At 38.9% G+C, this 26,885-nt stretch overlaps 3 protein-coding genes across 3 annotated transcripts; 1 reads left to right on the top strand and 2 right to left on the bottom strand.

Moving 5' to 3' along the window:
• Positions 1-5,601: 5,601 nt before the first annotated feature.
• GCK72_016919 (uncharacterized protein) lies at positions 5,602-8,909 on the bottom strand (the record flags this gene model as incomplete). The annotated part of the gene is made up of 8 exons (XM_003104309.2): positions 5,602-5,724; positions 5,767-5,831; positions 5,988-6,118; positions 6,161-6,225; positions 6,277-6,462; positions 7,554-7,707; positions 8,434-8,682; positions 8,866-8,909. 8 exons carry the CDS (start codon positions 8,907-8,909, stop codon positions 5,602-5,604), a joined length of 1,017 nt encoding a protein of 338 aa, XP_003104357.2.
• A 1,397-nt stretch (positions 8,910-10,306) lies between these two features.
• On the top strand, positions 10,307-11,322 carry GCK72_016918 (uncharacterized protein; the record flags this gene model as incomplete). Its single annotated transcript, XM_003104294.2, has 2 exons — positions 10,307-10,812; positions 11,082-11,322. 2 exons carry the CDS (start codon positions 10,307-10,309, stop codon positions 11,320-11,322), a joined length of 747 nt encoding a protein of 248 aa, XP_003104342.2.
• Positions 11,323-12,337: 1,015 nt separating this feature from the next.
• On the bottom strand, positions 12,338-19,801 carry GCK72_016917 (uncharacterized protein; the record flags this gene model as incomplete). Its single annotated transcript, XM_053731773.1, has 8 exons — positions 12,338-12,472; positions 12,526-12,673; positions 13,614-15,092; positions 16,176-16,327; positions 17,885-17,934; positions 18,281-18,333; positions 19,518-19,605; positions 19,651-19,801. The coding sequence occupies 8 exons, from the start codon at positions 19,799-19,801 to the stop codon at positions 12,338-12,340; spliced, it is 2,256 nt and encodes a 751-aa protein (XP_053580686.1).
• Between the last annotated feature and the right edge of the window lie 7,084 nt (positions 19,802-26,885).

Genomic DNA, 26,885 nt, shown 5'->3' with positions numbered 1-26,885 from the left:
TGATGGACTCATAATTGTCATTTTGAAGCGAGTTATCTCAAGGTCCCCGAAGGCTCGGATACGGCCCGATGACAACTATGTAAATGAGGAAATAAAAGAAAAAACACAAGTTCCTCATTTTTTTCTGCTACTCTTTAATCTTTTACATACCAATAACCTTAACCGCTTTTCTTCAAATTATAGTCAAACTATAGCCTAGAAAACGACCTTTTTTCCAAAAGATCTAGATTCTGATGTTTTGAACCTAGACATTGCCATATTGTTACTAAATGTCGAATTCATCTTTAAAAAACAGGAGCAGGTGAAATTCTCCAAGAATTGCAGAACTAACTAAATGAAATTCTGACGCATAGCTCTGAAAAAGTTCTTCCTTTTTACTAAAACCAACGGGAGTAGAAATCAGAAGACAACGGTCTAGTGACCAGAATCTTCATGTCATCTTTTTTTGCTTCTTTTTGGACGCGGAACCAAAAAAAGAGTGGTGTGGGAAGAATATATATCTATATATGGACTACACTCTATAAGTTTTAGAGGAAATAATAATTATTGGTGGGTAGAAGAGCAGAGATTGAATAATAAGAATGACAAATATTTATATTCGAAAGGTTGACATTTTTGGAGGTAAGTGGGGGGAGGGGAGTGATCTAACGAAAATGTATAAAAATGGAATATTCTTTGTTGAGTAGACATTTTGATTGTCTGAGTATGAAGACAGAATCGAGAAAATAATTATGTTTCCTGTTATGTTTTGAGAAAATGAATGCGTGGGATCAGCAAAAAAAGTTGAGTAGATAAAAAATAGGGCTACATTTTTGTAGTTGGAAACTTTTTGATAGCTCTGCAGGCTGCTGAGATATGCGCGCAGAGAAGTCAGACACTCCTGCATCTCTGCGCCTCCTTCTCTCGCCACCCATTTTTGAGGAAGAATTTCTCAAAAGCGTGAAGAGCTATCAAAAAGTTGCCAACTACAAAAATGAAACACTATTTTTGATCTACACTTTTTTAGTTGAAAACTTTTTGATAGCTCTTCTAGCTTTTTAGATACGGGGCTTTGAACTTTAGCGGTGGAGAGGACGAGAGAGCGCAGAGAAGCTAGAGCGTTTGACCGTCTGTGTTTCTCACTAACTCACTTAAAGTTTGTATAATCTTGTCATAGAAAACAAGCAAAATTAAGAAATATTACAAAAAAACGCTCTATTGATATTACCACAGTCTATCCCCGCAGAAAATTGTTGAATCATTTTCAAATTTATTTTCATTGTATAGAAAAATGTGAGTTCTCTATTTTGTAGTTGACAATTTTTCGATAGCTCTTTTAGTTTTAGAGATGTAATCGCTTTAAGTTAAAGGCTGTGAGAAAGGGAAAGAGGGTGCAGACAGTCAGACACTCTAGCTTCTCTGCGTCTCCCCTCTCATCGCCACCGTTCAACTTTAAAGACGTGTATCTCAAAAGCGTGAATAGCTATGAGGAAGTTGTCAACTACAAAAATGTAGAGCTAGTTTTGATCTACAGGAAAATATAAATTTTAAAACGAAGGAATGGTTTCTGAGATTGGTGTGAGAGCTCAAACTTAGTTGTAAACTTGTAAAGTTGTCCTGCACAATAAGAATCTATTGAACGCACTTCATTAGCTTCATTTTGGAATCGAAACGGGTATACTGAGACTACTGTACCTCTGTTTTCATTTTTTTTCCAAATTTTACAGTCCAATATTTTCCACCGAAAACCATCTGGAAACACCTAAAACTCGAAAAGATAAAGATTTTCGAAATTTTTCAAAATTCAAGGTGATTTGCAGACCACCCGATACCTACCAACAACAGGAAGCTCATCAGGTGGCGTAACATTTGATGACGCTAATCAGAGGAGTTCAGACACCAAAAGTTCCCTTGACCCGAGACCATCTTAACAAAAGGAGCTTCATAAACATCATGGCCGGAATGAAATAAAATGAAAAAAAAACACAAAATGAATGCCTGAGTGAAAGTTAGAAACTTCTAGCCATGTATATGAAACATGTGATTATTTCGAGACTCAAAGTTTATCTTTTATTTAAAATATTTTAATATCATCATAATATGGAGATGAACGAAAGATCACAAAGTGTGAAATGAGTCTCCAGACGTGAAAAATCTTGATTTGCGTTCATTGTTCTGCTCTACGTGCTAATTTCCATCGGATCAGAACAGTGAGCTTTTGTAGTTCTTCATCTCGAGAAGAGAAATTTGGAAAATCGGTTTATTTTTAAACTAGTGTCTAGTTTAGTCGATCATGTCGAGAAAATGCGCTCGAATGGACTTCTTGGAAAGGAAAAATTTTCTGCACGGTGCCAAGGGCGCGTGAAAAAGTTTCAAGCATCGTCTAAACGCCAGAGATGTTGGGAAGTGAAAATTTTCTTTTCCGGAAGTCGGAAGTAAAATTTCTTATCCGGAAGTCGGAAGTCGGAAGTCGGAAGTGAAAAAACGCCCGGAAGTCGGAACTCGGAAGTCGGAAGTAGATTTTTTCGCAAAGATTCAAAAACTCCTAGAAAAAGTTCATAAAATTCGCGAAAATCATTGGAAAATTAGTTTTTGGCTGAAGAAAAGCTCATTTTCTGTCTTTTTAGACCATTTTTCCTTCTATTTCTGCGAGATGTACTTTTCCGAAATCCCACAATTATGGAATGACGGAAGTCGGAAGTAAACATCCGAAAACGGAAGTCGGAAGTTGGAAGTCGGAAGTAAAATTTTGAAAACGGAAGTCGGAAGTCGGAATTCCGCGCAACTCTGTTTTGCTTATAACTCAAAATACCAATGATGAAAGTTGCTCAAAATTATCTGAAGAATCATAATCTGAAACAAAAAATATGACTTCAGTGCTCCTTTAAAGAAGATGTTTCTCAAATTCAACGCATTTCCCTTGGCATAATCATTGTTGTTTTCCAAAAACCTCCACCAAGACAATGCCTATCTAATAACCAGTTTATTGTCTACGCACCAATTCCTAGTATTTCTGATTTCTGCCCTTTTTTCAAATTACACTCTCTTTTCCCGACCGCCACTCCTTTCTTCATTAGATTTTGAATAGTGTACTGGCGACATTGAATATTCTAAACGAGGAAAATCATTCAGTGTTTTTTTTTCTAATTTCGGTTTCTAAAAGTGATATAACTTTAGAAAAGAAGCGTTTATTTGATTTAGTTCTCAGTTCAATATGTCTATGTTTATATATGTTTTATCCATATTATTTGTAAGTTAAATTCTTCAAAATTCCGACTAATAAATACTAATTTAGGTCGGCGTCATCGGTGTGGTCGTCAATGTTTATCTGTTCTGGAGATTTTCAAAAGATCGAGGAGGAGGATTTATGACATATTGTTTGGCTAAAACTGTTCCCAATACAATAGTTTGCTCTGCATTTCTATTTTGGGTGGTTCCAATTACCGCCTTATCACTTGATTATAACCATGTTCCAAGAATGATTAATGTATTCGTTGGCCAGGTTGCAGGATTCGGAGCGTATATAGCTGGGGCTATCCTAGAAATGTTCGTGGTGTCAATGGTATTTGTTTTGCTCGGGTTGATTCCAAGTAAGGAAATAATTCTGACTAGTTGCACTGGAGAAAAACAAGTTTTTAGTGTAATATTGCATTCAGTACTATTGATATTGCAAATGAATTCGAGACATTTTTTGCTTGACCTTTTCTAGGCCATTCGCTGCAAGACCTGTGCTTGGTGTAGATTTACGGGAGATTTTTTTGGAATTTTTCAGCAAAGTTCGGAAAAAATCATATCAAAAAAATTACGAATTCAGTTCAAAAGTAGCGATAAAGTACATGGATGCTGAAAAAATCACAAAAAATTCTTTCATAAATCTTCGTATGGCCTAGAAAAGGTCGGCTCAATAGGCAAAGAATGGTCCCAACCGCAAAAAACGGTCCCAAGGAATTGAATGGTCCCTACCGCAAAGAATGGTCCCAACCGCAAAGTTTTTTACCTAGGCTTAGGAAGGGCCCGTGGCCACCTGATATCCATCCGAAATTTTTCAAAAAAATTTTTGGGGGATTCCGAATCAGTGTGCTGAAAGAGGGACAAAGTTTACAAAATCTGTGTGATTCTTGTGGGGACCACTCTTCACCATTCTCTTAGGCTTAGGTTTCTCGGAAATTCGGAAACAAATTGAAAAAAAAAGACAGAAATTGACAAATTAATAGTTTTCGTCAATTTTTTTCCCAATTTTCTAAGAAACAACCTAAGCCTAAGAAAAAGGTGAAATAACAAAAAAGTTCTCTTCCACGTCTTCAGCCTCACACCTTCAGTCAAAAATCAGCCAAAAAAATACAAAAATTTGAGGGACCATTCAATTCTGAAAGGTGAGTCACCCAAAATTTTGGGACCATTTTTTGCAGTTGGGACCATTCTTTGAAGTTGGAACCATTCAATTCTCAAAACTGTGTACCCAAAAATTTTGGGACCATTCTTTGCGGTTGAGACCATTCTTTGCCTATTGAGCCAAAAGGTCAAGCAAAAAATACCTCCAAACGAGGAGTTTTTTGCTTTTTTTGCTACTTTCTGAATAGCAAAAAATAAGCAGAAAACTATTCTTTGCTACCGCAGAATAGGTCCATTAAAACACTTCACCTAGTTTTTGACCACTCAATTACATGTTTCTGAAATTGTTAAATTAGATTGATCAACTTTTTTAAATTCATCTCACAAAATATACTTTTCCAGCGTCTTGTGGATTCGTATTCGATCCGGAATGCTTTTTATGGCGACCGGAAGAAACGGAATGCGCAGCTCTTATGGAAGATATTATGTTTTACACAATATGTGCAACTTTCGTTGTTTCAAACACTCTTAATGTGATAACTTTTCTGAAATTATTTTGTTTTGGAAAAGTGGAAGGAATTAGTAATTACGAAATAGTGAGAAGAAGAAAACGCAGGATCCAGTTTTTCGCTCAGGTACACTGATTCAGAATTTTGATTTTTTTATAAAGCTTTTCCAGAGCGTAATTCAAAACTGTTTGCATATGATAGACATGATAAACTTTAATTTTATATCAAATCTTAACGACGCTACGTGGTTCAAGTTTATATTTACATCACTGTCACTTTTGACTATTCATGCTCTGGACGGGTAGTCATCTTCCACAAGACGGCAAAATCAACAATACAAAAAATTTACAGATTCGTCATGCTAATATTCCATCCAAAACCGGAATCGAAAAGTAAAATCAATAGTACAATAGTCACCGCTTGAATTCACTTTCACATGTGTTTTATTGCTTTCGTGTATTGATATAGCATTCCGTCATTTTATATATTTATGTCGTTTTTAATTCAGTATTTTGAGGGTCTGAAATTAACTTTTTTGCTACAGAATCGGGATGTCCGTGTGTCCGGATGTCCATTCCATGATTTTTACTGTATACTGCTGTGCGGTTCGTCACAAGTACCAGAATCATCAGTGATTGGGGACACTTGCCCGATTGTATGTTTGTCTGTCTATCCAAATTTCCCAAGATATTCTGATTAACAAGCTTTATCACAGAAACAAAGGCGTTCTATCGATAATGAATAAAAAACAAACGAACGCCCGATAGAGCGCACTTGTTATTCACTTTTTCTTCTTTTGTGTCTTTCCAATATTTCCGATTTGTTTGTTGAAGATGTCGAAATACGTCTTGGTTTCATTCAGGTGGACTTGTTGGTTGAGATTCGTGTTGATACTGCTGCGGAGCTGAAAATATGACATTAGCTGCGTAGCGACTCAAAAACTTACCGAACTGATCTTACGAGCTACCAAAACCACTGAAACGATACCGTATAATGGGAATTGAGCATTGACTGGAAGAAAAAAATTATTGAAATTTTTTATCCGTTATATATTAGCTCGGTGCAGTTGCGCTCCACCCATTGGAAAATGTCACTTTTTCTCTGCGTCTCTCAATTTCGCACACTATTTTTTTTGGTTTCGGTAGAGCGCGGTTAGAGGGGTCTTACATTCCATCCAAGCCAAATAATGCTCTTTTGGCATTTCTGGGGAGACACTGAGCAAGTAGATAAAGGAGAAAATTTGGATGAACAGGAAAACGGAGCTGAAGTTGGCGTAGATGGAGAGACATTGCATAGTCCTAGAAAAAACTTTAAAATTTTTTCTTATTTAAAGATCTTACATCTTATTTTCCTCCAGCTGGAATCTTGTGGACAACGGAGAGGTTTGCATTCGGACGCGGCGGTTCTGAAATGACAATAAATATATTTAAGACACCCCCCCCCCCAAGCCACTTACTTTATTAACATTAAACAGGAATCCAAACAGGATACGAGCCACAACTTGAGCACAAATCGCCACTCCTGAGTTGATATTAGCAATCGTTGGGGATCCGGGTTTGTAAACGGAGCAGTAGGGCATAAAGACTCCATCAAAACGGAGGTTCATGTAGGCGAAGTAGAGGGGAATCGCGGCGAGGCAAGGCTGGAAGTTTTTAGATAAAAAATAGGGCTATATTTTTGTAGTTGGAAACTTTTTGATAGCTCTTCTAGCTTTTGAGATACGGGGCGTTGAATTTGAGCTTTCTAGGCTCGATCGCTTCTTCCTGACTGCCTTCCTTTGACCGCTCATAACTTAATCAAATATTGTTCCACATATTCAAATTTACATTTATTGTATAGATCAAAACTTGGTCTTAATTTTTGTAGTTGTCAACTTTTTGATAGCTCTTCATCCAACTCAGTTATGCGCGTTTAAAGTTTGGTTTGGCGAGAGATAGGAAGGGGAGGAGACGCAGAGGAGCTAAAGCGTCTGACCGTCTGCGTTTCTCATTCTAGCACATAAAATCTGTATAATTTTTCTAACATTGTCGTAAGAAACTAGCAAAAGTAAGCAATATTACAAAAAAAAAACGCTCTATTGAAATTACACTAGTCAATCCCAATCCTGGTGAAAAATTGTCGAACTTTGACCACTCATAACTCTCTCAAAACTTGTCAATTTTTTTCAATTTTACATTAGTTGTGTAGATTAAGAACTTGGCTTCATTTTTGTAGTTTACAACTTTTTGATAGCTCATCACCCAACTTAGTTATGCGCCTTTAAAATTTGGATGGCAAGAGATCGGAGGGGAGGAGACGCAGAGAAGCGAGACACCCTCCTCTTTTTGCACACTCTCTCGCCTTCTTTTGAACGCTAGCTTTGACGCTCTGTATCTTGACAGTGTGAAGAGATAGAATAAAGTTTTGAACTACCAAAATAAAGATCAAGATTCAATCTATTAGGAAAAAGTAAATTTTTTTAAATGGAATAATTGTGAAAAAAGTTACAAGCGTTCGAAAATAGCCAATAATTTTTCTAGAGTGTCTTGTTTCTCTGCGCTCTCCCCCTCCTCCTCTCACTCCTCCAACACATCACATCATCCAATTCCAGAAATAGTTTGTTTTTGCCACTCAAATTGCTAACTCCCTCAAGGACTCAGACAAGTCAGAAGACACCTATGCACATATTTTTCAACCGACGTCAGACTAGACTAGACACTTGTTTTTCTGAAAATTGTGAGTATGAGAGCTCACCTGCATACAGGCAAGAAGGATGCCAAGCCAGACGAGCTTGTTCTCGTATTTTCCCATCAGACGGGTCGCGATATACCGTTCGATGATAAGAGGAATTGCTGTGCAGTGGGTGATCCAAAAACCCAAGTTGTACATGAGACGGAAGATGAAGCATCTGGAAATTGGGGGACGTTTTGAAACGGGAGACAGTTTGAAACCAAAACACCGGTCAACGAATTTGAAATTGTATCCATTGAGTAGATCAAAAATAAATCTTGATTTTTGTAGTTGACAACTTTTTGATAGCTATTCACCCTGCAGAGATACGCGCCTTCAAAGTTGAGCGCAAGTAAAAGTGAGAAGCGGAGAGGCGCAGAGTATTTTACTCTCCAAAAAACTCTCGTTCTATTAAGATATATATGTCATCTATAGCTGTTTTAGGAAAAAAGTTATTCCTGATTAAAGTTTTTTTCAAAAAAGTCAATAAATTCGCTGCGTATCGACTCAAGTTAATGGATACGGAGACATATCTTCGCCTTGATGATCACGAGTGTACAATGGAGCGCTCTTACTAAGATACCACTTTTAAAAGAATCAGGCATTTGGTTGCGTAGCGACTCTGTTCACAGTTGGTTTATCGGACTCAGGGTTTTATCGATGGAGCGCTCTTACTGGGTCCTCGTTTTCGGGAGCTACTTTCAATGTGTTTCGCTGCGTAGCGACTCCATTGGTGGATACTTATTTCAGCATTATCTTATCCCCGAACATTGTCGACAGAGCGCAGTTGCACACATCCTTGACGAGGGTTATGTCAGCGGACGATAGAGCACGGCTACTGTATGAGCTATCACTACCAGAATTTCCGCAATAGAGCGCACCTGTCCACCCCTTCAAAGCTCACCGATAAATATTGGGAATCATATCACATGGCTGCAAGAAGGTGTAATTGAACAGATCCAACGTGTGAAGCACAATCCGTCCACTGCAATGCAACATGAACCCGAATAGGTGCATTTGAACGATCAGTCGGAAGTTGCGATGGAAACTTTTCGTGTAGACACCGGTCCACAGTTTCACGGAGGCCCATGCAAATATTGGGAACCCGATGCATGAGAGCAAGAGGCTATAGGACATTGACAGTTTCAATGGGCTGGAAATTTTGGATTTCTGAAGTGCTATTAGCTCCGCACTGCTCTTACAACTGTGCTCCACCGAAATGACCTTGAAAAATGTTTCTTTTTTTCTGAGTCTCTCAATTTCGCAGGCAATTTTCTTCGGTTTCGGTAGAGCGTGGTTGTAAGAAGCGTGCCGATATAATAAATCAATAACTCACATGGAAGATGAATAGGCGAGGAGCACGGAGCAGTTGGCATTCATGGTGGAACTGACGATTAGTGGGAGAGAGACTAGATTCTCTCTTTCTCACAAATAGAAGGTGTGGCTAAGTGAGAAAGGCTTGATTAGTGAGTAATCAGAGCCCCTTGAGGATTCTCTCGTGCTTTCTGATGAAGGATTTGATTTTTTCATCTTTTGGATGTTTTTCAGGTTAACGTGTTTTCCATAGAATAAGGTGTCCTCCTGGGGATACTTGATCATTTGGATACGATAGATCTTACGAAAAATAGACGAAAAATGTGTATAGAGATTGGTGGTAGGTGAGAATTGTCAGAATCTCATTTCAGAATGTTGTGGAGATGTTGGCGAAGGTTTTGAGGCAGGATATTGAGCTGGATTTTTGGAATTCAAGGTTTTAAATTATGTTGGAGTGTAAATCATGAATAGAGCTACATTTTTGTAGTTGACAACTTTTTGATAGCTATTCACGCTTTCGAGATATGAATCCTTGAAGATAGGAACACAGAGAGAGGAGTACGCAGACAACGAGACACTCTAGCTTCTCTGCGCCTCTTTCTCTCGCTTCTCATGCCACATAACTTTGAAGACACATATCTCGGTAGGGTGGAGAGCTATCGAAAAACTTTCAACTACGAAAATGTAGCCCAATTCTTAATCTACACAACCATTGTAAATTTTAGTTTGGAAAACTAATTTCGGGCGCCGTGAGACACCTTGAAAGTTAGCTTCTGAAAAGCAGCCAGTATTCTGAGCACTACTTTTGTAAATTTTCACGATTCTACGTCGCTTTGCGATTCAAAACCGTCCCGAATCCCTCCATCTCCGGTTCTTCCCAAAGCCCCTCCATTACCACTTCCGGTGTCTACATACCTGTCTTTCACAGAACATACACAATAAACAATATCAAAAAAGAAACATCTGCTACCCGATAGTGTCGGCATCCCTCTTCCGGTGTGATTGCCACGTCGTAAAACATCTGGGACTAAGATCCTTATCTCTCTTCCGTTTGTTGTTTGAGCATTTTGGGTTTTTGGTTTTTGGTGAGTAAGCTAAGGACATAGCTAAGTGGATTATAATTATGGTAAATTAAATCGCTAAGAGTTTGAAGCTCAGAGGAGTAAACAAGAGTCTAGTCAATGTAGATGAGAAGATACAGTATACCAAGATACAGTCTCCCAAAATACAGTATACCAAGACGCATAATACCATAGGAAGATACAGTATACCAAGTTACAGTATACCAAGATACAGTACACTGCCGAGATAACCGGAAATCAACGGCAATATTATACGGTACCCTATGAGCCCCGCCCATTCTACGGTATGTGTGTACCTGAATGGGCGTGGCCTAACGGAGCGGACCTGTCTAGTCAGTCCCCCTCATTCGACATCCTCCTCACATCGTCAACGTCTTCAGAATGCCTCTCTACCGTACTACCCTCTATCTGCTATTCCTATTCTCCCTGGCCGCTGCCTCCGGTCATCTCCGCCTAGAACTCACCGCCTCCACCAATTGCCACATCCGTCTCACCACCGATTTTTCCGATGAGACACTTCTATTACACATGGGAGAGAAGCGTATCACAAGCTTCCATCCGCAAACTATCAGACCTGACAAGATTCGTGTTGGGCTCTCCTTGGCTCCAGGTGGAAAAATGAGCTATTTCGATTTTGCCCTGAAAAATACCGGACAGCAGTTGAGACACCTATTTGAGGATAGTGAATTGGTGGTGTTGATTCAGTCGGTCTACGAGTGTAACCGAGGATTTTATGGGTTGACTTGCGAGTTTGTGGGGACACCCACTACAGTAATCACAACTACCGTAACCACGACTACAGTAAGCACTACCACTGAGTCCCAGAGTCCACAGCTCCAAACTACTCCTCTTCCATTGATCGCCGAGGATTCTGAAGGCTTTAGCAGGTAAGTATGGTTGTGTAGATCAGGAATTGAGCTTTATTTTTGTAGTTGAAAGTTTTTTGATAGCTATTCACCCCGCTGAGATATGGGCCTTTAAAGTTTAGAGAGGCGAGAGACGCAGAGAAGCTAGAGCGTCTCGTTGTCTGTCCCCTCCTTTCTCTGAGTACCTTCGTTCAAAGCCGCGTATCTCAAAAGCGTGAATAGATATGAAAAAGTTGTCAATTACAAAAATAAAGATCTATCAGAAAATAATATTTTTGAAAAATTTACAGACTCATCATCACCATCCTCTTGGTCATAATCATCAGTCTCACCGTGTTAATCATCGTTTTTGGAATTCTCCTTCTCTCCACCACCGACACTCAACAACACATCATTTTCGCTGACAACAACCAGACAAAAATTTCTGCTCAGAAGAAATACAAGGAGGACTGCAGCTTTTATGAGGAAATCAAGGAAGTGAGGTATACGACTTCACCATTTCAGATGGTTGAAATGGGGAATTGGATTTGATGTGTTTTCTGTTGTTCTTGTTGATTTTCAGTTTGAGATTATACGTTTTACATAATAAAGTATGAAAAAGTTTGACACCTCTCCACAAAGCCACAAAAAACTTCACAGTTTTAGATTTATATTCAAATTGTAGACCAAACCTAGCTCTTCATTTTTGCAGTTTACAACTTTTTGATAGCTATTCACGTTTTTGAGATACGCGCCTTCAAAGTTGAACGCAGGTAAGCTTAAGAAGGGGAGAGGCGCAGAGAAGTTAGAGTGTCTCGTTGTCTGCCCCTCCTTTCTCTGAGTCTATTTTTAAGGATGTGTATCTGGAAAACCTAAACAGTTATAAAAAAGTTGTCAACTACAAAAATAATCTTCATCAAATTTCACACATTTTATTAGTTGACAACTTTTTGATAGCTACTCACGCTTTTGAGATACGAGCCTTGAGAGTTACACTGGTCGGAGAGAAACGCCGACAGGCAGACACACTCGCTTCTCTGCGTCTCCCCCCTCTCTCTCACCTTCAACTTTGAAGCCCCGTATCTCAAAAGCGTGAATAGCTATCAAAAAGATGACAACTACAAAAATGTAGATCCAGATTTGATCTATACAGTACATATGAAATTGAAGCCATTTGGACATCGATGACATCTGGATTCTTTATCCCATTAACACCTACCATTAACCCATGTCTCAGTTCTAACCATCAGTTTGAAAAATGTAATAACATCCGTTAACACCCATACAAAATATTCACTTACACATCGTACCCCTTGGCGGCGCATGACCATCCCTTCCGTTATTTCATAGGTGTGAAAACGTGGCAAAATATTTATAAATTGAATAAATATACACACAGAATGCAAATTTAGAGGGGGTACCCGTATGTTCACAATTCATCAAAAAAGGGAGACTAGAAAATGGATAACTGACACAGGAAATGGAAAATTGATTTACAAAACTAGATGCTTTGCTTTCTCGATTGGCGCTCAGGACTTCTTGACGTGGATAACTGAATTTGTTAGAATTAAAATACTGAAGAAATCGAGTGAATAATAGAATCAGAATCCAACGGAGGGTAGTGTTGAGATTTCGGTGGAGACGAGATAGCCGCCTCGTACCACATCTCAGGGAGCAGATACTTTTTGTGATGGACAAGCGTCTGGAACATGGACAGAAAAGCACATAAGGAGTCACAAGGGGGGATAGAGTTACCTTTAGACTATTGCTGACACGATATTGAGCAGAGTCGTCGATTGTGGAGAGGACGATGAGCACTTGACGCGAGAGTGGCGGGACGACATCGACGATTTGGAGCATACCGCGGGAGGATTGGATATTCATGGATTGGGAGCAGTCGACGCTGGAAAAATAGGTGAACTTTAAGATCCCGTCACGAAATACGGGATTTTCCCACTAGCCCGAAATTATATTCACTGCATAGATCAAATTAAGGACATCATTTTTCTAGTTGACAGTTTTTTGATAGCTATTCACCTCGCTGAGATATGCGCCTTTAAAGTTCAGTGGCAAGAGAGACGCAGAGAAGCTAGAGCGTCTCCTCTCCTCCCTCTCAACCACCACTAAACTTTAAAGGCGTGTATCACAAAAACGTGAATAGCTATCAAAAAGCTGTTAACTACAAAAATGAAGATTTAGGATTGATCTATACTTTTGTAGTTGAAAGTTTTTTGATAAGAAATAAAGTTTTTGAGATACGAGTCTTCAAAAATGGGGGACTGAAATAGAGAAAATGAGACGGCGCAGAGAAGCGAGAGTGTCTGACTGTCAGCATCTTCTCCGAGATCCACCAAAAAGAGATATCAAAAAAGAAAACGCACAGAGAAGTCAGACAGTCTCGCTTCTCCGCGCTTTCCTCTTCCTCACCATCAATCTCAATCTTTAAAGGCGCATATCTCGAAACCCAAAAAGTCCATCACAAAGTTGTCAACTACAAAAATATAGCCCTAGTTGAAATCTACCGTTTTGTAGTTGACAACTTTTTGATAACTATTCACATTTTTGAGATATGAAACTTCAAACAAAGGCACCCACTGCGAGACGAGAGAGCATGCAAAAGAATGAGGCACTCTAGCTTCTCTGCGTCTCTCCACCTCATTTCTCTCTAACTTTGCTAACTTTAAAGATGCATATCTCAAAAACTTACAAGGCTACCAAAAAGTGGTAAACTACAAAAATGGAAATCAAATTCAGGACTATATTTTTGTTGTTCACAATTGTTTGATAGCTCCGCCCATTTTTAAGATATGCGTCTTTAAATTAAACACATATTCATTACTCACCCCACATGCAAGTACTTGTTCTCCAAACAGTTATCCGCCATTATAATCATCCCTCTGAACTTGTTCGTCAACGTTCGTATCACCACTCCATTATTCGTGTTCTGCACAACATCCCCCTCTTTCATAATGACCTGTTGAAGGGATTCATGGGCGGCTCTTCTCGTCAGCGGGATGTGCTCAGCGAATATCGGGTAGCGGGTGTGGACAACAATGTTGACACGCCCCTTTTTATGCAGTAGTTGGGCACGAGGGCTATGACAAACTATGGTGTAGATCCCTGGTGCCAGGAAGAACTCGTCGATTGTAAAATGATTCTCGGCGATTCGAGCGGACATCTCCATGAGCTCACCGACACGACCATCCGGGCTGGTTTTATGGACACATACCATCAGGTCGTTCAAGTTATCCTTCTTATTGAATCCTCCCTTCTGAAACGCCGTCACCGACATCTCACAGGTGTCAGTCACCACTATCTGTAGAGCCTTGTCAGATCTGCCTCCAACATCTTGTGTCGCTCGAAGCTCCGTCCAATCCATCCGCAGCTTGCATACTGTAACTGAGGCGAATCGATGCACAAAATCGTCCAGATCCATCCAGAACGCTCCGGTTTCATCTCTCCGATTATGGAGTAGTCGTTGCTTAAGGTCCTGCGGCCAACCGGGCCAACCATCCGACCACTTTCCATTCCACACGAATTGTCCCCATGGGTTACGGATACGGAGCAATCTGTGACCATGCTCGTAGACCACATCCAGGATAGAGTAGGCGTGGTTTGTGAGCAGCCCCATCGCTCGGAACTCGGATTCCGCCGCGTTATTCTCGAACGCTCCGCAGTGACAACACATAAGGAATCCAGACTCCTTGGAGCTCACCAGTTGAGCCCAGAATGTGTCAACGTCATCTGAATTGCGTGGGAGTGGCGGGCAATTATAGTTGACGCACGATGCTCCGGTGAGCATTGAGAGTCCCTGAGTCAATGAGGCTCCATGGAGTTTCGAGTAGCTCCCCAACTCCTTAGCCATCGCTTTTTCGATAAGAGGCACCCATAACTGGTTTCTCCTTCCAACTGCCATGGCGATAGAGTTGGTGTGCTGGTAGCAGGGGAAGAAGTCGTCGACAATCACCACTTTCCATTTGCCCTCCACACAAAGTCTTATCTGATAAACTCCAAAATGTGAGTACTGCTTTCTCGGGATAATCTCGTCGAGCACATCCGGTCTCTCGGCGATCAACGCCATCGCTGACATGAGCCAACAGTCCCCAACAAGTGTGCCCTGCTCGATATCCGATGGTCTTGGGTTGTTAAGTACCGACCATGGAAACGACCGCCCGTCTTTTGTGAACATTTGGGAGGGACGTAGCCAGTGAAGGAAGTCGGGCTCCTCGTGACGCTTGACACCATTTTTTGTGAAGTGCAGGGTGCCGATGGATTTTTTGTTGTGAAGGAATTGGTCGTCGATGAATGGGGTGTTGGAGGATCTGGAATAGAAGGAATTGGTGGATGTGGAGGCAAAAACGGGGGAGAGGGAGAGGGAGACTCAGAGAAACGAGCGTGTCTAGCTTCTCTGTGAGCAACTTTGAGATAGAGTCACGGTCCTAGGTGTTGTCCGACTAACTCAAATTTATATTCATAGTGTAGATCAAAAATAGATCTTTATTTTTGCAGTTGACATTTTTTTTGTAGCTATTTAAGGTTTCGAGATACGCGCCTTTGAAGTTAAGCTGTGATAACGCGAGAGAGTGGAAGACGCAGAGAACCTAGACGCCCTCCTCTTTCCACACGCTCTCTCGCTTTCTCCTCGGCGTCTATCTTTGAAGACCCCTATCTCAAAAGTGTAAATAGCTATAAAAAAGTTGTCAACTACAAAAATGTTGAGCTTGATATGATCTATTTAGTCAAACAAAAATATTTCATATTTGAGCATTTTTGGCTCCGTGACAAGCTCACAAAGTTTATTGTATTCAGGAGAAAAGGACACTCTCTAAAACTATCCAAAAACTGTACATATTTTACAAATTGAGCAGGTCAGTTTATCAAAAAATGACGAGAGAGAGAGAGAGAGAGAGCGCGCGCAGAGAAACGAGAGTGTCTAGCTTCTCTGCGCCCTCCACCTCTCTTTTCTCTCTCGCCTTATCTTAACTACCTGACTTTAAAGACGCATATCTCAAAAGCGTGAATAGCTATCAAAAAACTATAAACTGGAAAAATGTAGGGCGAGACTTTTTCTATAAAACTGTGCAAAAAACTTTGAATTTCAATAATTTCTTACTCCATGGCAAACCTTCAAACTTTTCCGATTTCCCTGGCACACTTCGGTCACGGAATTGACCTTAAAACGTCACGGTTTTCAACAAAAAATATGAAAAAACCCCTAAAATCTATAGTCTAGTTGTGAATGAACGTTAGTATACTGATAACGCGCGTTTTCCTGATAAGGAAGTGTGTACCTTACAAACCTTAACGGAAACGTACTAAGGAGGTTTTATGAGTGAAAAGTTACCTAGTTGGAAAGCTGAAGACGTAAGGATTCTGAGACTTTCACAATTTTTTGAATGACTTACGTGCAATACTCCAGAATATTCTTGTACACAACGTCACTCTTCTCCTGCGCTTCTTTTTTCAGTGTTGACGTGATTTTGGAGCACATCTGGTGCTCTTGCTGCTGCTCCACTTCTGGCGTCGTCTCAACGTTCTCGTACCGATTGGGGCGTTCCTAAAAACGTACAAAAATTGGGAAGGAGGTATCAAAACAAAAAAAAAGTTTTATAAAAACAAGACCAAAATGACTTCCGTTCCCCTTTAAAAGGGAGGCGCGCGCCGGGGGGTTTCTATAGGCAACTAGTGTAAATACTGAGGAAAAGTGGGCGGGGCTTAAAGGATTTCGTAAGACTTCACTTCTGAAAAATGAGCAAAAAAGGAGTTCGTGAGCACTCTATGAATAGTGGGAAGGAGTCATTAAAGAGTGGAGAGAGAGGCACAACCGGTCACTTTTTTTTGACATTGAAAAAAGTGCATAAGGGGGTTGAAAGGTCTTAAAGAGAGTATTGAGCGGCGGAGATAAGGAATTGTGGAGAACAGAGGAGTGACCAGTGTTGATTAGGGGAACATGGAGGAGGGTGGCACGGTGCCAAGGAGACAGTTTTCTTTGGTAAAATCGGTTTTTTTGTTGGTTTTTTGTTAAAGTAAAATTGGAGTTTTAAAATGGAATTTTGGCGATTAACGCGTTTCTTCGTGGAAAAAATTAGTCATTTTTGACATGCCTAAACTACCTCAAAAATTGACAAAATTTTACATTTTATTTTTCTATCATATTTTTCAAATCTAGATCCTCATTTTTGCAGTTGACAACTTTTTGATAGCTATTCACCCTGCAGAGATACGCGTCTTTAAAGATAGGTACTCAAAATGGAGAAAAGGAGAGACGCAGAGAAGCGCGCGCGTCTCGCTTCTCTGCGTCTCTCTGCCGATCGTTTCAGGTAGTTAACTTTAAAGGCGCATATCTCAGCGGGGTGAAGAGTTATCAAAAAACTTCCAACTACAAAAATGAAGCTCAATTCTTGATCTACGCAACCATTGTAAATTTGAGTCAGGAGAACGTATTTTGGTGTCGTGGGACACCTTCAAAGTTAGTCTCTGAAAATAAGGCTATGTCACACGCTACATATCTTTGAAGGCGCGTATCTCAAAAGCATTCAGTTCTATCAAAAAGTTGTCAACTACAAAAATGTAGACCTATTTTTGATCTACACAGCCAATACAAAATCAACATATGGCGACAAAAAGTGAGGCCATGACACACCCTTTACAAGTTTTCACTAAAAACTTGCGAAACTTTTGACTATTCATACTTATGACTCAATTACTACTCATCCGGAACTTCAGCATTTCCTAAAATAACAATTTTGGTTTTAAAGCTTAAAACCTAATCCGCACTGCTTAAATTGCTTAATTTTTCTTTTTAGGCTCTTAAATCGAATTAAAAAACGGCGTCGGGGTACTCAAAAGTTCAATACTATCAATTTCGCCTCATTCGGAGGAACAAATTGAACTGATAACATTATTTTTACAGAGAATGTTCGTGAACCTCACGGAACTTTTTAGAAAGGTACTGTAAGGCTACAAGGGTACGGTATGAGTGGGTACTGTAGCTAGAAAGAGTACTGTAGTTAGAAAGGGTACTGTAGGTTACTGTGGTACTAAGGTGTTGCGCGCAATGTGTCTCAGAGGTACTGTAGGTAGCCGAGTTACTGTAACTAATAAAAAAACTTACCACTTGTGGCGTGTCGACAAAAAATGTGGAAGTGGAAGGGTGTTGATTAGCTGAAATAAGACAAGATCAAAAGTTTTATTATATTTAAAAAAATCGGAAATGAAATCATAATTGGGTTTGTCAAAAAACTTGACGAGACAGTGACCTAATAATTGTTTTATATATAGTTTCATTTTCCACCACCGCCGGTGTGAAGCTGAAATACTATTGAAATGTCTTAATGATTCATTCTGGGGGTCTGTCAAATGTCACACAAGTCGTGGGAGTAATTAGGCATGATACTTGTTTGTGAATTTGTCAGCAGCAATATTCCTAACTCTCCGAAAGTTGTAAATTCGTGGGGTTTCCTCAATTTACGACATTTTCGCTGTCTGATAAGGACAACGAACAACTCACCATTCGGGTTGTTACTCTGACCATCCACATATGGACCGTTTGGCAGGGGTGTTCTGGAAGAAAAAATCAGGTTAAAATGAGGAAATAAGAAGCGGTGCCGCATTACAGTGATTTTTATTGAAAATTGGAAATGTCAACTTTGAAACTTCACCATAGCTTCCTTTAATATCACAGCTTAATATTTTTTATATGGTTGTGTAGATCAAATCTAAATCTATGTTTTTGTAGTTGACAATTTTTTAATAGCTATTCACGCTTTTGAGATACAGCGGTTTTTCTAAAGCTTGGTAAAAAGCGCTGCGACGGGCGAGAGAGTGCGCAAAGAGGAGAGACGCGCTCTAGCTTCTCTGCGTCTTTCGCCCTGTCTCTCTCTCTTGCGGGCTACGAGGGTAATCTTTAAAGGTGCATATCTCAAAGGTGTGAATAGCTACCAAAAAGTTGTCAATTGCAAAAATGTAGAAAAAAAACCGGGCTACATTTTTGTAGTTAACAACATTTCTGTAGCAATTTGAGTTTTTGAGTTATACACCTTCAAAGTAGAGATGTAAGAATTTGGGTAAAACCGAAAAAAAACCACTGTATCAGAAAATCTGGAGGAGGTAAAGGAAAATTTTCAACTACAAAAATGTAGCTCATAATGTACTCGATCCGTACTTTCCTTTCTTTATTATCAATGACGTCATGAGGTGGGATGGGAGACGGGCCCAAAGGGCACCCTCTCCTCCCCCGCAACATGACACATTCCACATTTCTCACCTTCCAAATGGTTTTTCCCTCTATTGCTTTTTCTCTAGAGCATTGTCTCTCACCAGAAAACAGTCTGGCTCCGCCCCACGGGCCGGAGCGAGACAGTTTTCATTTCTATCCCTCATTCTTGATAAAAGCTCCCAGAAGCTTATATTTTATTTATTTTACTTTCTTTTCTTCTTGTTTTCATTTCTTTCATTTTTCTAGATTTTTCCCCTTCTGTTTTCCTCCTCACATTCTAGAAACTTTCTAGGAAGTTTCTTTTCTATTTTTTGTAATCCTTCCTCACCCCAATTGAATCTTCACAAGAAGTTTCTTTCTAATGTATATTCTTAATCTCTTTTTATTTATTCTATTATTAAATAAAAGGTTTAATTACCCAAGTTTGAGGTAACGATTGGTCTTGAGGATCTTAGTGTTGAGCGAGCACCCCTAAGGACAACCCTGCGTTTCACATAACATTTTCTACCAGAATAAAACAAAAACTCACCGAAAATGACCAACCCTCACAAAATTATGAGCGGGTTTCCTCTCCTTGTTAGTCACCAAATCGGATATCGCGTTCGATACATCACGTACTAAAATAATCTTACATTATCTGTAAAAAAAGTAATTTGACCTACCGGTATCCGTGATAATCTTCGGTACCATACTACCCATCGACTTCATCGGTTTCTTCCCATTTTCCAAAGGTTTTTGAGATCCGCATCCCTGACATATTGTGTAGAATGGATCGTTGATGAGGGTACAGTATATACAACTCCATGATGACATTTGGCGGACTGGAAAAGATGAATTTTTGAAAAATTTCGGGAAATAGGGGCGGGGGGGGGGGGAAGGTTCACGTAAAAAAAATGAAGTTGTTTCTATGTTGCAAGTGCGCTCTATTGAGAAAATGAGAGACATATGGTTTACGGTAAAACGTGGTTGCCAGAAGAACTCTAGTGGTCAGATGGAGTTATGCAAAAGCGCTCTATTGAAAAATGAGGAAAAGGGAGATTTCGGTAGAGCGCGGTTGCTTCAAAGGCTCTCGTGGTATGATGAAACTGTGTAAATGCGCTCTATTGACAGAAATGCAAAAAGTTTAAACATCGTAAAAAATTCTAAAAGGTTCTGAGATATAACAAAGGGAAATTTTGAGTAATTTTTCAATTTCTGAGAATTTTCTAAAAATGAAAGTTTTAAGTTTTGAGCTTCCCGAAAGCACAAAATTTTCTAATTTTCCCAAAAATACAAATTATCAATAAAGCGCACCTGCATACCTAATTTTCTACACATTTTTCAAATCCTCCACAACCAATCACTAAAAGTAACTTAAAACCCATCACATGTAAAAAGTGCGCGAGGGTGAAATTTCTAGTTGTCTGCGTCTCTTCCCTCTCTCTCTCTCTCTTCTCCACGAGGACTACACGAAAGAAGATTGAAAAGTGAAAATGTGAAAAGCTGTTGAATAAGAAGATATAGAACATAACTTCAGAGAAAAATTAAATTTAAAAAAAAAGTGGTTGTAGTCCTCGAGGAGTACACGAGGCGGTTCAAAAAGTTTCTCTGACAGGTGGAAGTATTTGAAAATGAAAAATGGGATGAGAGAAAGAGTAAAATATATATTGTTTGAGAAAAGGGGGAACGGGAGGGAGATGTTATGCAAACAGAGGCGATTTCACAACACGCATGTTCGTAGAAATTGGAAAATTCTACTATAGGGACAAAAAGAGAAATAGAGATGTAGAGAAAAAAGAGCGGTTGAATGACGAAGAGGAGAAGAAAGATGTGTGACAAAAAAGTGTTGGCTAGGTCTATGAGTCAGTGTCATCTATAACAAATAGTGAGAAGGGAGGAGACATGACGACACTAATTCTATTATATGTATGTGTTTGCAGGTGTACAGTGGTCTCAAGTAGTATGAAAGTCACAAATTTTGGTTTTGGATGAGTTATGACTGACTGTTGTGACTTCTGGGATTGTGGTTTGGAAGAATTTGAACAGCTGGCTGGAATCAGAGTTTTGGGGTTATTCATAACATGTAAAAGCGTATTTTAACATATTCAATACAGTCGAGTGATCATGTCTACACATCTTACACATAGCGTTACACATAGCGTCGGTCTAACAGCGTATTTCACTTTTTTTTCCATTTTTCGACAGGCTCATGTAGAAAATCTGTCAAAAAAGGGAGAAAATAAAGAATACATTTCACCGTTCGTGAATAAGGAAACATATGCATTAAAACACATTTTACATGACCTGAACACCCCCATTACAAGTTTATATCGTACTTGAAAACCTGACCGCCGTATAACTTGCTTCAAACTCAATATTATGAACTGGAAAATATACCAAAATGTAGATCTCGACGAGTTCTATATCTGTAACCTACCACAGGTTGGACTAGAATTGATTTTTTGACAATTCTTGCGTTTTTTGGCATTTTTCCCAGATCACGAGCATATTACGCAATTTACTACGTGTCGGGCATAGCTATTTGTCAATGTGCCGTAGGCTGGGCTCAAATAGATTTTTTGTCATTTTCGCGTTTTTTGGCCATTGATCTGGGCCCGCGGTACATTTTAACAAATCTGGACTGTGGTAGGCAGTGTGTGCTCTCGATATTTTTTTCTCGAGAGATCAGGATTTCGAGAGATCTCTCGAGAGATTCCTCGAGAGATCTCTCGAAAATTTCTCGAGAGATTCTCGAGAGATTTTTGAGTCTCTCGAAATCTCTCGAGAGATTTCTCGAGAGATCTCTCGAGAGATTTTCGAGAGATTTCGAGAGATTTCGAGAGATAACTCAAAGACTGCTCCAAAAAGAGCACAGTGCGAATTTCGACTCTGGGACATTGCAAACGGACATTTCGATACCAGACAGTTCGAAACCGGACATTTCGAAACCGGTGGAACACGAATACCTTTTATTTTTCAAAAAAAAATGTATTAATGTGGTTCCAAGGGTCCGGGACTCGACACCGGCCATAGTATAACATTTTTGCATTCTGTTTTTGGCTTTTTGGTACAAATCTGATCACCAACGCGTTTGACCGCCAATAGTAAAAAAAATCGTTTTGTTTTTTTTTGTTTTCAGCTTTTTGTGCCAATCTGAAGACCATAGTTTGATCCCCACTGCGGAAAATAAAAAGTTTATTCATTTTTCACCGGTTTCGAAATGTCAGGTTTCGAAAACTAGGAAATAGTTTGTCAAAAGATTGATTTCTCTCGAGATTTTCTCGAGAGATCTCTCGAGAGATTCTCGAGAAATCTCTCGAGAGAAATCTCTCGAGAAATCTCTCGAGAGATCTCTCGAGAATCTCTCGAGAAATCTTTCGAAAATCTCGAGAGATATTTTCGAGAGATCTTTCGAGAGATTTCTCGAGAGATCTCTCGAGATGCTCTCGAAGACACACACTGGTGGTAGGTAACAGACATAGAACTCGCCGTGATCTATATTTTGGTATATTTTTCAGCTTATAGTATTGCGTTTGGAGCGAATTACGGCTCGGTTTCGGTTTTTTCCCCCGATTTCTAAATCTCATTTTCCTTTTAGTCACAATAAATAAATAAATAAGTATGGTGAAAATGTTCCGAAAATCAGTCTAAAAGAAGTTGTGAGGTAGTTACGTTGTCTATTTGCGAAAAAATCCAAGTTTTTTGCTGAAATATATGTACTGTGAAAAACATGTTTGAGACTTAAAAAACCCTTCATTACTCGTTTTAGACTGCATTTTTGAACAGATTCGTAACAAAATAGCGATTCCTATTTGAAGGTGAGGCCAAGAAGTCTCTGAAGGGGGCTCATCTGATCAAACCTGACATGGATTCGTCGGTGGGCTCAACGGAAGCACATTAAAGAATAGTAATCCGGTTTGTAGTAGGTTACAGATCTAGAACTCGCTGAGATCTACATTTCCGTATATTTTTCAGATCATAAAACGACAAGTATGAGAAATTTATATCGTACAACGTAATTACAGGCCGTTAATACACAGTTTTTACAGATTTTCAATGTTGACAGTTTTCAGATGCCCTCAGGATTCCAGAGCTCGACCAAAAACTCCTCCTCGCCATTGTCATCAAACCTAAAAGAAAAGAGCCTAGAAAAATAGATGTAGGTGTCACCCTTCTCAAAATTTCATATTTTCAAGGAAACATACTCGCCACCAATTTAAATTGGCACTCCTTCTCATTTTTTATGTGTATGTGTTGTATGTGTGTATTGGGTTGTTTCACCACCAACTCATTTATTATCCTATCTATGTATGTGAATCTAGAAATTCTATATCTTTTTTGACGTCATTTAAATTTCAAAACGTTTCAAATTTAGACCGATTGTGTAGATCAAATCCAGACCTTTATTTTTGCAATTGACAACTTTTTGATAGCTATTCACGTTTTCGAGATATGCGCTTTTAAAGTTAGGGCAGGAGACGCAGAGAAATCAGACACTCTCGTTTCTCTGCGTCTCTCCCTCTCCCGCTAATCTCGCGCTAGTCTTCAAAGGCGCATATCTCAGAATCGTGAATAGCTATCAAAAAGTTGTCAATTACAAAAGTGAAGATCTTAGTTTGATCTACGCAGAAAATGTAAATTCAAATTAGTGGAACCAATTGGGTTCTTGCTACGGACCTTCAAAATTCGATGTTTTTTTTTCGCAATGTTTACTAAATTCACAACTTTCTCTATAAATGAAATTGCGATAATGGAAAATTCAAAATGACGTCATGTGACAAGAATAAAATGCATATAGGTTTACTATCTCTGACAAAAGTTCAAAAGTTATCTGTAACGTCTTCTCTTCCCCCCTCTTTTGCTATTCAAATAAACGTTTCTTCTTTTTCGTTTTTCAAAGGGAAAACTGTTCTATTTTTAGTTGTGACATGACAGCCAGCAGGTATCAATAGAAAAAGAATATATCGGAGAAAAAAAAACGAAATGCCAACTTTTCTTTAAAGGAGGAGACACTTGACGACGACTATGACAGAAATTGAACCGTTCTCCTCGTCCTGTCATGTCATATTTCATCTTATTACCATCATAATTGTTAATTGTATAATTGCGGGGGGATGAGGATGAGTGGTTCCTATTTTGTGGTTAGTACTATTAGTCAAATTTCAAACTGGTACGGTTTAGAACCGTCCGTTCGAGAACTGTGCGACTTATAACCGTTGTAAATCAGTTTTAGAATGCTTCAGAACATTTCCTATTTTTTCAAAACATGTTTTTGACCATCAGATATGAACAATTTTGTCTAACATGACGCTTTTCTAGAATTTAATCTTTTTTTTTCTTATTTTTGCTGTTTTATTACAACATTTCATAGTTTATCATTGTATGTTTGTATGCCTTGACTTTCAATTTCTTCCGTATTTACCAGAGGATTTAATTGGTGTTAATGACTAAAGCAGGGACGAATAGTATTTAAGGTTGTATCATGTTTTTCAAATGTTAACAAAATTTACAATTTCCAGCATTTTACTGTAAAAAGAATTTTTCTAGAAACTCTTGCTAACCCTTGGTTTCAAATTTATTTAGTTTTTGTAGATCACAACTAAGAATACATTTTTGTAGTTGACGTTTGCGCTTTTAAGATATGCACCTTTAAAAATATGTAGCGTATGATGTAGACTGATATTCAGAGACTAACTTTCAAGGAGTCTCATGGCGCCAAAGTTAGCTGTACTAACTCAAATTTACTATGGTTGTGTAGATCAAGAATAGGGCTTCATTTTTGTAGTTGACAACTTTTTTATAGCTCTTCACGCTTTCAAGATACACGTCTTCAAAGATGGCGCCGAGGAGAGAGCGAGAGAGCGTGTTGAAAGAGGAGGGCGTCTAGCTTCTCTGCGTCTCCCACTCTCTCGCCTTATCACCGCTGAACTTTAAAGGCGTGTATCTTGAAACCCGGAATAGCTACAAGAAAACTGTCAACTGCAAAAATGAAGATCTATTTTTGATCTACACAGTGAATGTAAATTTGGATAAGTCGAAAAACAATTAGAGCCGTGACGCTATCTCAAAGTTTACAGATTTTTCACTAAAAATTGGATTATTTGGTAGGCATTATCTTACATCAGGTTTTGAAAAATAGTGAGAGTTCTCTCTGTCGTGTTTACATTTTAGAAATTTCGGAACTCAACTATTCAAGACCATTCAAATTTCTATCCCACGCTCTCCGGATGGTCTTTTAACAGTGAATAGAGAAGATATCAACAAAAGCACCTTTTTTTTCAAAAAAAAAAGAAAAACATATCAAAAATCTAAAAATAATGTTGTATTTTGATGTTGACTTTCAGAAATCAATTTCTATCAGATCCAACATTGGGTTTTCTTTGGTTTTCATTGATTCTGGTCAGATTGAAACTAAAAATTTTGATTTTTGACACCCCCCGTAAAAAATTACAAAAAATAGTCCACATTTTAATCTTCATTTTTGTAGTTTACAACTTTTTGATAGCTCTTCACGCTTTTGAGATACACGTCTTCAAAGATATGCTCTGCGGAGAGAGCGAGAGAGCGTGTGGAAAGAGGAGGGCGTCTAGCTTCTCTGCGTCTCCCACTCTCTCGCCTTATCACCGCCTAACTTCAAAGGCGCATATCTCAGAATCTTGAATAGCTACAAGAAAACTGTCAACTACAAAAATAAAGATCTATTTTTGATCTACACAATGAATGTAAATTTAGGCTAGTCGGACATCACCTAGGACCGTGACGCTATCTCGAAGTTTACAGATTTATTCTCTTAAAAAAAAATTCTTTGTAAATATAACCTTAGCGTCTCTTATCACACATTTTGTCTTTTTCTTTTCTGATCGGTCATTTTACTATAATGATATCAGTCTCCTATTCAAATGACTGTACATTCTATATTTAGTCTGAAAATGCACCTAAAATAGCCTCATTTCGTAATTTCGGTTTTCCGGGAAGAAGATGACACCGCCTTTGTCGAATTTCAATGATAAGCACAATATTTTCAGAGAAGCGTCTAAAAATTTTAGTCTTCAACTCTTTTTTCTTGATTTTGTTTGTTACGTTTTCTAGTCTGTAGTGCAATTGATGACGTCACTCAACAGTCCAGTTCTCAATTGGTTTAGTCATAATTATGGGCAGAGAGAAGGGAGAACGCGGTGTCATTTGTAATAATGTTTGTTTCCATTTCGAAATTTCTCTAAAAATTCCAAAAAATAGGATTTTTGGTGAAAAATCTGTGAACTTTGAAGCAGCGACACGGTTCTAGGTGCCGTCTGACTGCCCCAAATTTACATTCATTGTGTAGATCAAAAATAGATCTTTATTTTTGCAGTTGACAGTTTTCTTGTAGCTATTTAAGGTTTCGAGATACGCGCCTTTGAAGTTAAGTGGTGATTAGGCGAGAGAGTGGGAGACGCAGAGAAGCTAGACGCTCTCCTCTTTTCACACGCTCTCTCGCTCTCTCCTCAGAGCATATCTTTGAAGACGTGTATCTCAAAAGCGTGAAGTGCTATCAAAAAGTTGTTAACTACAAAATGTAGATAAAGTTTTGAACTATTTTTTAATAGTTAACAATTTTTATATACAAGTTGTAGATTTCGAGATTTGTGACTTTAAAGACAAATGAGTCAATTTTGGCGATTCTAATGTATAAAAGAGCTAACAGGAAAACGAAGAAGAACTCCCATTTCTATTTTAGTATTTGATGTTTGATTATCTTTTTTCAACACATTTTCTTTGCCACTGATAAGACATTCACTGTTTTTTCCTTTCTTACAGTATCTTGGTCACTTGACACAGCTTATACCATGTGACCTTTACTATACACACTTTTTCTCTGTTACCTTATTAATCAACAATAACAATTTACAGATTTCTGACTTCCAACCAACTCATCACT

This window comes from Caenorhabditis remanei, chromosome V, assembly GCF_010183535.1.
Source record: "Caenorhabditis remanei strain PX506 chromosome V, whole genome shotgun sequence".
Classification (NCBI taxonomy): Eukaryota; Metazoa; Nematoda; class Chromadorea; order Rhabditida; family Rhabditidae; genus Caenorhabditis; species Caenorhabditis remanei.
Note: the sequence above shows the minus strand (reverse complement) of the source record. Positions and strands in the feature narration are given on the sequence as shown.